General features: G+C 48.0%; 1 protein-coding gene across 2 annotated transcripts in view; it reads left to right on the plus strand.

The window, feature by feature from the left end:
* ACSL1 (acyl-CoA synthetase long chain family member 1) overlaps positions 1-4551 on the plus strand; it is a 72226-nt gene extending 67675 nt beyond the window's left edge. For both annotated transcript variants that reach the window (XM_004281733.4, XM_049704285.1), the window contains exons 18-21: positions 863-1006; positions 2085-2186; positions 2295-2366; positions 2743-4551. In XM_004281733.4, the coding sequence (XP_004281781.2) occupies positions 863-1006; positions 2085-2186; positions 2295-2366; positions 2743-2883 (459 nt within the window). In that variant the 3' untranslated portion in view covers positions 2884-4551. The remainder of the gene's footprint in view (positions 1-862; positions 1007-2084; positions 2187-2294; positions 2367-2742) is intronic.
* Positions 4552-9833: the final 5282 nt, after the last annotated feature.

Genomic DNA, 9833 nt, shown 5'->3' on the forward strand with positions numbered 1-9833 from the left:
ACTCTCAGTTGTGGCATGCATACAGGATTTAGTTCCCCCACCAGGGATTGAACCCAGACCCCCTACATTGGGAGCTTGGAATCTTACCCACTGGACCAGCAGGCAAGTCCACCCAGGCTATTTAGAAATAAATTAAGTCCCTCTTTCCAGACTCAGGAGGGATGAAGTATCCGTTCTAATTCTGACTGTGGCTCTAAGGAGCACATCTCATAATCTCCCTGGACCTCAGTCGGCTCCCTTTGGAAACGGAGGAAAACTGATGTGGGCTGAGAGAACTTTCCAGTGGATGACCCTCCGAAGCGAGAGAGTGGCCTCGGGTGGGGATGGGGTTTTGTTTACGGGAGATGGGGAGGTGGGAGCTACTGGCATTTGGCGAGTATGGTCTGGAGATTCTCGCATCCCCACAGTCATCATGGGGGCAGCTGACAGCCCCCTCCTGCCCCCGCCCTGGAACAGGGACAGAGGGAAGTGAGCTGCTGCCTCTGCAGCCCCTGCTCTGCGCAGAGCCCTGTGGGAGGATGAGCGCGTCTCAGCTCTCGAGGACCTTTACCCCATCGAGCGGCCGATTCAGATATGAGACAAAGTGAAACTTGCTGAGCTGAAGGGAGCAAGTGGGGTGCTCTGGTTGGCTGGGAGTGAGGGGGGCTCCCAAGTCCCTTCTCTGTCTCTCTACTCTGCTCAGTGGCCTGGGGGAGGTTACATAATCTCTCTAAGCCTCAGTTTGCCTCTCTGCAAAATGGGTTAACAGCTGACCCCTGCCAGAGGTTATTAGGATTAAATGATAGTGTATAGGAAATGCCTGCTGCTGGGAGGAATGCAGCTGCCAGACCTGCTCACAGGCCGCTCCCCGCCCTCCAAACAGAATGGCACCTTGAAGATCATCGACAGGAAAAAGCACATCTTTAAACTGGCACAAGGAGAGTACATAGCTCCGGAGAAGATTGAAAACATCTACCAGCGAAGTGAACCTGTCGCTCAGGTGTTTGTCCACGGAGAGAGCTTGCAGGTACGCACTGCCCCAGCCGTGAATTCTGTGGCCGGCGTGGCCCGGGCCTAGAAGTCCAGGGCCTTTCAGTGTGATGGGAAGTTTGCGATGGGTGTGAGTTGACTTTCATGTCTGATGTGCTGGAATGTTATCAACACGTTACTGGTTTTTACTGCTTGGCGTTTCTTTCTTTTCTCATCTATTTTGTAACTGGAAATTTGTACCTCTTATTCTTGGCAATTCTTATCCAGAAAAGTTTTTTTCTCTTTAATTTCATATTACCAAGGGAAGTTGGATGAGGATACCAAGGGAGTGGGTAAAATAAGCTTCTAGTTTAATTATGAGGGGAAATATTGATACACAGGTTATAGGAAAGTTTAGAATTTTCAAACATATTAAACCCAACTTGTTATAATATGTCTCCTACGTCATTTTTGAGCAAATGGTGGTTGTGAGCCAACATATCTTAAAGTCGAAAACCAACATCAGTATTGCAATGAGACATCATTTGCTAAAATTTTGGACAGATGGTGGGAAGGAAGAGAAGGGTGTCTGGTTTCCTGAGGGTTAATATTTCTACAAATCTTGAAATTTTCAAATAATTTTAGAAGAATATTTTCTTACAAGAAAGTGAACCTATTTTTCTTCGACCTGGAATCATACCCATGCCTCTAATTTTTATTCAGTTTCGTTGTCTCTAAATTGTAAAGAATGAAGTATTAGAGTTTTTTCTAAATGAATCTGCATACATTTTCTCTTTTTATAAAGCAGTTATCTGATATCTATCCCCTTGTTTGCTTATTTGACCCTGTTTTATTTTTTAAAATATATATGAGTAAGTAAAAATTAGGGTTTTATTAGGTTTTGATTTCCAATGGTTGTTTTAAAACATTTATTGCAAAATCCCCAACGCTGTCTATATTTCAGAGGCAGGAGTTAACCTGGGCCCCACAGACTCTGGGGCTGGTAACATGCTCTGAAAAGAGGATCTGTAACTCCCATCAGATTCTCCCAGGGGCTCAGGCTGCAGATAATAAAGAACCACAATTTTAGAGCATCTGGATCAAGCCCGTTAATAACTTACTTGTCTCTGTTAAAGGCATTTCTCATAGCAATTGTGGTACCAGACATTGAGATGCTAGGTCCCTGGGCCCGGAAGCGAGGCTTTGAAGGCTCCTTTGAAGAGCTGTGCAGAAGCAAGGTAGGTTCTGAAGTGTGCAGCCTACTTCTGACCCGCCCTTTGCATTAAGTGCAAAGTTCAGGGACTCCCGCCACGGGAGTAAGGATCTTACTTTTCTTGCCTTATTAGGGTGTCCAAAAAGCTGTTCTGGAAGACATGGTGAGACTTGGGAAGGATGCTGGCCTAAAACCATTTGAACAGGTAAGACTTGCATCCAAGTGTATGAATTCCTGCAAAACGGGGTTTTGACTGGAGGATGCTTTTTGTGAATATATTATAGAAGAGGATGAGGTGACTTAAAGACATCTGTGCGGAAGGGATAGTGGAGTGGTTTGGTAGGGGAGGGGATTTTTGTAACCAAGGGTATGAATTCTCTTCCTGGAGGTCAGGCTACAGTCCTGATTCTGTACTGACAACAGGCCACTGCCCTTTGTAGAGACAGTGCAGCGGGACCTGGCCTGAGAGGCTGGCTTGAGTCGCCCAGAAGGGTCTTTATCCCTTGGGAAGCTTAAGTGCTTTTTAGACTCAGGTGGCCTCCGTGCCCCTTTCCTCCTTTGACTGCCTGGTTTCTTTGCAGGTCAAAGGTATTAGTCTCCACCCTGAATTATTCTCTGTCGACAACGGCCTTCTGACCCCAACGATGAAGGCTAAAAGGCCAGAGCTTCGGAAGTATTTCAGGTCACAGATCGATGAACTTTATTCCACCATCAAAATCTAATGCGAGGAAGGAAGTTGGGAAGAGGCCGCATGCCTCCGCGGTCTTCTCCCGCCCGTGGCCTCAGTGGGTAGTTTTGACAACAGCAAGTAGGGAAGGAGCGTCTTTGTCTGCCTCGTGCGTTCAGATTCTCATCACAGGAAGCTTAGAGGGAATGGAACACTGCCTTATGGTCACGTCGCATTGCAGACCATGTTCACGGTGATACATAATTTCCAAAATGAGCCTTAAAAAAATTGTAAAGGGGAAACTATAAATGTGCTAAGTTATTTACGACTTCCTCAGTTTAAAAAGAGGGTGAAAACTTGTCTCCCTTTTTTGCTAACCAAGTGGTTAGGACTTTGCTATTTCTGAGATGTCTGCTACTTGCTGCAAATTCTGCAGGTGTCTGCTGCTCTGAAGAGTACCGTGCACTGGAGGGAACCGTCCCTTATAAACAAGAACTGTCCCAGCTGCAGGAGGTTGCAAGTGGACCAGAGGGTTTTTTTAAATCCCTGCCACCGTCCCCTCCCCATCTCATGTGACCCTTCTGATTAACCCCTGTCACTCCTGTTGGAGCAGAGGATGGACCTAACTCAGAACAACGCAGGTATGGATGGATGGCCGCTCACCAGAGCGGGTGGATTCTGGCGTCCACAGAGCAGAATATTCGCCGACCCTCTTCTCGAGACCCGATTCCCTCCCTCCATCCCTTCCCAGGGGTTATTAAAAAAATCTGCCTTAGACTCTGCAGTGAAGACAAGCATTTCAACAAGGAAACAATGACCTGGATCAGCCATGTTCAACTGTGACGCCTGAAGAACTGTCCACTTTATCTTCACTGAACCCGTCGCTCTGTCTGTGATGGTTTTTAATGTGGTTTTCATATCAGAAGAGTATGTTGTGATTAAGTGGCTTTTTTTCCCCAGAATAAACTCTCAGGCAAGGCATGTCTTTAAAAATATTAAGGGGGCTTCCCTGGTGGCGCAGTGGTTGAGAGTCCGCCTGCCGATGCAGGGGACACGGGTTCGTATCCCGGTCCGGGAGGATCCCACATGCCGCGGAGCGGCTGGGCCCGTGAGCCATGGCCCCTGAGCCTGTGCGTCCAGAACCTGTGCTCTGCAACGGGAGAAGCCACAGCAGTGAGAGGCCCGCGTACCGCAAAAAAAAAAAAAATTAAGGGAGTAGATACACTTGGGTACTTATTGAAATGGATGGTAATTAATAAATGCTCTTCTATCATAATGCTACCTGATTTCTATGAAATGTATTTGACAAGCCAAAATTCTAAGACATAGGAATCTGGAAAACTCATTTCCTGGGATTAACTTCTCAAGGGATTTTTTTTTTTAAGTTAATTTGGGTAATTAACAGCATTTCACTTTACTGCAAGTCTTTGCCACATGTGACTGAATTTAGCTGTCATTTATATGTTGAAAGCAGTTGTTTGTGGATATGTGACTACCTGTATTATACAAGCACAACAGGGTTTGCCCTAAAGAGTTGTTGTAATAACGCTATTTGGTAGCCTAGCTTCATATGTGCATTCTTAATTGCACAAGAAGTCAATAATTTGTCACAATGGGGTTTTGAATGTTTGCTTTAAGTGTTGGCTATTTCTATGTTTTATAAACCAAAACAGAATTTCCAAAAACAATGAAGGAAACCAAAATAAATATTTCTGCATTTCAAGTGAGTGAAGCCTCCCTTTTTGCATCAGGTGTCGTGTTCGGCGTGGCCTCTGATGTGCACAAGCGAAGAGCAAGAATGACCTCAGCCTCCCAGTTCTTTCCTCCCTCCCAGGTCTGCTTCCTAGGACGCAGTCATCCCGACACTTCCAGTTGCTGACGCCAGGGCCCTGGCCAGCTCCCAGCAACGGCCCTGCTATGTTGCAGAGAAGAAAGTCTTGGTGTGAATAACATGGATATTCTTGAAAGTGCAAATTCTCAGGGGGAAAGCGACAGTGCAGGAGGCATCGCTGCAGTTGGTGGTCCTGGGGTGGATTTCATTCGGCCTCGCTGGAGTCATTCTCTCCCTGTGGAACTGTCGGAGAAGGTGCCCCATTGACAGCAGCCAACTGTTTCTTTTCTTCTATCACTACCCTACGCTGTCATTTTAAAGATTTTCTTTTCCAGAGGTCTTGGTTAATCACCCCCTAAGTTTTTCTGTAGCCTGTTTTCAGTCCTCTTTCCCTGCAGTCTTGGGTTTGGGGTGCTGATGTCTGCTTTCTTCCTCTAAAGCTCAAGCCCTGTGCACCCCTCTCTGGTAAGATTCCTCATACACGGGACTTCCCTGGTGGTCCACCTTCCAGTGCAGGGGGTTTGGGTTCAAGCCCCGGTCAGGGAGCTGAGATCCTACATGCCTCAGGGCCAAAAAACCAAAACATAAAACAGAAGCAGGGCTTCTCTGGTGGCGCAGTGGTTAAGAATCTGCCTGCCAACGCAGGGGACAGGGGTTCGAGCCCTGGTCCGGGAAGATCCCACATGCCGCGGAGCAACTAAGCCTGTGTGCCACAACTACTGAGCCTGTGCTCTAGAGCCCCTGAGCCATAACTACTGAAGCCCGCTTGCCACAACTACTGAGCCTGCACTCTAGAGCCCGTGCTCCACAACAAGAGAAGCCACCTCAGTGAGAAGCCCGCACACCGCAACAAAGAGTAGCCCCCACTCGCCGCAACTAGAGAAAGCCTGCGTGCAGCAACGAAGACCCAACACAGCCAAAAATAAATAAATTTTAAAAAAAAACGGAAGCAATATTGTAACAAATTCAATAAAGACTTCAAAAAAAAAATGGTCCACATCAAAAAAACTTAAAAAAAAAAAATGCCTCCTCATCCAGTCTGCCTCTTTAGTTAGGTTATCAAGTTCCTCGTGTCTTTTTCTGCCCTGCGCCCTCTTGCTCTCATTCCCTCACGGGAACTGTGACCTTTCTGTCTCCTCCCTGGGCTCCCAGCACAGGACTTAGCAACTGGTGGGTGTTTGTTAAATTACTCTCATTTGAACAAATATTTGAAATTTTGAACCAAGCTTCTGTAATGAGGTTGATAGAAACACTGTATTGTTTTCTTTTTAAAAATAATTCTGGTAAAATACACATAAGATTTATCATCTTCATCATTATTAAGCATACAGTTCAGCGGCATTAAGTGCATTCACACTGTTGTGCAACCGTCACCGCCATCCATCTCCAGAACTTTTCATGTTGCAAAACTGAAACTCTGCCCATTTAAGTAATAACTCCCATTCCCTCCTCGCCCCAGCCCCTGGCCACCGCCATTCTGCTGTCTCTGAATTTGACTACTTTAGGTGCCGCATATGTGTGAATCATATAGTGTTTGTCCTTCTGTGTCTGGCTTATTTCACTTAGCATAATGCCCTCGAGGTCCATCGAGTTGTCTCTCACTTTTTATAGCTGAATAATATTTGTACAATTACACCACATTGGGCTTCCCTGGTGGCGCAGTGGTTGAGAGTCCGCCTGCCGATGCAGGGGACACGGGTTCGTGCCCTGGTACGGGAAGATCCCACATGCCGCGGAGCGGCTGGGCCCGTATGTCCGGAGCCTGTGCTCTTCAACGGGAGAGGCCACAACAGTGAGAGGCCCGCGTACCGAAAAAAAAAAAATTACACCACATTTTGTTTATTCATTTGTTTTGTTTTTTGGGTTTTTTAAATAAATTGGTTTATCTTTTTATTTTTGGCTGCGTTGGGTCTTTGTTGGTGCGCGTGGTCTTTCTCTAGTTGCGGCGAGCAGGTGCTACTCTTTGTTGCAGTGCGCGGGCTTCTCATTGCGGTGGCTTCTCTTGTTGCAGTGCACGGGCTCTAGGCGTGTGGGCTTCAGTAGTTGTGGTTCGCGGGCTCTAGAGCGCAGGCTCAGTAGTTGTGGCGCATGGGCTTAGTTGCTCCACGGCATGTGGGATCTTCCCAGACCAGGGCTTGAACCTGTGTCCCCTGCATTGGCAGGTGGATTCTTAACCACTGCGTCACCAGGGAAGACCCTGTTTTGTTTTTTTTAGATTTTTTTTTTGATGTGGACCATTTTTAAAGTCTTTATTGAATTTGTTACAATAGTGCTTCTGTTTTTATGTTTTGGTTTTGGCCACAAGGCATGTGGGATCTTAGCTCCCCAACCAGGGATCGAACCCGCACCCCCTGCATTGGAAGATGAAGTCATTTTTTTTTAATTAATTAATTATTTTTGGCTGCATTGGATCTTTGTTGCCCCACATCCTCACTTTACTTTCTGTTTTCTTTTTTTTTTTGATAACGCCCATCCTAATGGGTGTGAAGTGGTATCCCATGTGGTTTAGATCTGCATTTCCCTAATGCTGATGAGATCGAGCATCCTTTCGTGTGCTTATTGGTCACTTGTGTATCTTCCTTGGAGATGTGTCCTTTGCCCATTTTAAAAATTGGTTTTTGCTATCGAGCAGTAGTAGTTCTTTATATATTCTGGATATTAACCCCTAAACACTGTTTCCAATTCTTAACTTTCATGGTGCACTGTATACAGTGGCACTCCATCCCCCAAATCAAAACCACACCTCAAGCCCAGGGGTCTCTGTCTCAATCCGGCAGCAGTGACCCTGCTGCCCTGAGAGTTCACCTTGCCCTCCCCGCAGGTCCAGCTCTGACACACCCTCACTCTGTGTCTAGACTCAGAAAAACAGTTTGTTTTTAAGTATATTTGGCATTTGGTAGTTAAAGTATTTTTGCCTCACTTCTGCTTTTTAGATTACTTGGAGTAAGAAGAAAACGAAGAAGAACTAAAATGTGTTGAGTGTTGCCACGTACCAGGCACTCTTCTGAGCATCTTACACAGGTGACCTTTTCATGTTTGCAACCCTCTGAGCCAAATGCCCCTGGTGTCCCCATCATACAGTGAGGAAACTGAAGCACACGACTTGGGTCAGGGTCCTTCACTGAACAGAGTTGGAGCTGGGCAGTCTGCCTCTGGACACTGAGCTTTCAACTTCACACCGTGGAGGTTTCTTGTCTGCCTGTGCCAGTAACCTCCTGACAAAACGTGTCATTGGATTGTTTCTTGGTGCCAGCAGTTATGCCTCTAAGCTTTGGTCCAAACGGTTTTGATTCCTACCTAATGGTTGTTCTTTGTCATAGCAGAGGCTAGTACCACTTCCCAGTTTTATACTGGTTCATGGGTCATCAAAAATTAAATATGGTTGCTCTCTGTGATGTTGGAAACCCCAAATCCATCAAGGACCAAAAGTTAGGTAGAACCTGCCGCTCTATTTCAGGAGGAAAGTAAGTGTAGAGCTGGGTCACAGACCTGTGGCATGTTCATGAGGTTCCTTGGACATCCTAGGAATCACCAGCTACGGAGGTAGTAACAGCTCTAAGGGGCTGTGGGCTCGCTGTGGGTGGTGAGCTATGCTGCGCTCTTAAATTCTCAGAGGGGTTACATGGTGTGATAGTTAGCATTCTGGACTCTGACTTACGTTCTCATTTAATGCTCACAAAACCCCTGTGAGGCGGGTGATCCACCCAGAGTTCTGTGTCTAACATCAGCTAAGTGCAGACACAGTTCTGTGCTATGGGGACGCAGCAATGAGCACAGCAGACAAGATCCTTGCCCTGGGGCAGCTGACTCTAGCCGAGAGAGATGGACAGTAAACAGGAAAGCAAATGAACAACTTCAGATTGAAATGGGTGCCTTGAAAACAACGCGTAGAGTCTTGGCGAGGGGCCACAAGGGCCTATTTTAAGTGTTGGGGTCAGAGAAGGTCTCTTTGAGGAGGTGACACTTGAGGTGATAACCTGAAGAATGAGGAGGAACCAGCCTTGCAAAGCTTTGGAGAAAGAGGTTTCAAATAGCAGAAGCAGTGAGTGCAAAGGCCCTGAGGTGAGAAAAAGCTCACTCTAGTCCAGGCCCTGAAAGGAAGCCAGTGCGGCTGCGGCATCGTAAGCACAGGGAAGAGTGGAACCGAAAGCAGTTAGAGAAGAAGGAGGGCGGGTTACCAGGCCTTGCAGCCCAGAATGGAACCTGGATTTTTCTCGGGAGGAAACCAGTGAAGGGTTTTGAGACAAGGAGTTCGCTCCCTGAATGAACCCCTCCTGGTGGCTGCAGAGGGATCAGAGGAGAAGCACGGAAACCCAGTCAGGACAGGCTTAGTGTAAGGCAGCCTGAACCAGGTTGGTGGCAGTGGAGATAGAAGACAGTCGAAAGCAGCTGGAGGTGGTACCCGTCACGTGGGGAATCAGGAAAAGGGAGGGTTCGGGGGTGAGCACCGTTGGATGGATGGTGGAGCCCTACCTACCGAGACGGGAAGACCCCGGGGCGTTGGTTTTGGGAAGGGAATCAAGAGGTTGGGTTTGGGCAATTTCCATCTGAGGTTCCTGCTGGACAACCTCATAAAGATAGATACGAGTCTGCACCTCGGAATAGGGGTCCCCAAGCCCCGGCACCAGTCCGCAGCCTGTTAGGGGCGGGGCCGCACAGCAGGAGGTGAGCGGCGGGTGGGGGGGAGGGCGGAGCTCCATCTGCCACGCCCCATCGCTCGTGTTACAGCCTGAACCATCCCCCTCCCCTCCCCCGTCCACGGAAAAATCGGCTTCCAGGACACCGGTCCCTGGTGCCAAAAAGGTTGGGGGCCACTGCCTCAGAAGACGAGTCAGGAGACAACAGATTGCAAAGTCCGCAGCACAGGAAAGGTATTTCAGGCTGAGGGGCTTTAATCAGGCAACCTGGGGACCGGGAAACCTGGATAGGAAATCGAGGCGGCCCCACACGGAGCCCTGGGGACCTCCACAGTGGGGCGTTGATGAAGGAGCCAGCAACGGGGGTTGAGAGTCACCTGCCATGAGGAAGGTAGGAACCAAGCACGTGGCATCCCTGAAGCCCAGAGGGAGAAGTGTTTCAGAAAGGGAGGGAGGGGCGGGCCAGTTATGTGGTGTGCTGCTGTAGCAGGGAATGGCGTCCACCTTGGCAATGAGTGTCCAGCGGAGTGGGGAAGC

This window comes from Orcinus orca, chromosome 21 (genome assembly GCF_937001465.1).
Source record: "Orcinus orca chromosome 21, mOrcOrc1.1, whole genome shotgun sequence".
NCBI lineage: Eukaryota > Metazoa > Chordata > Mammalia > Artiodactyla > Delphinidae > Orcinus > Orcinus orca.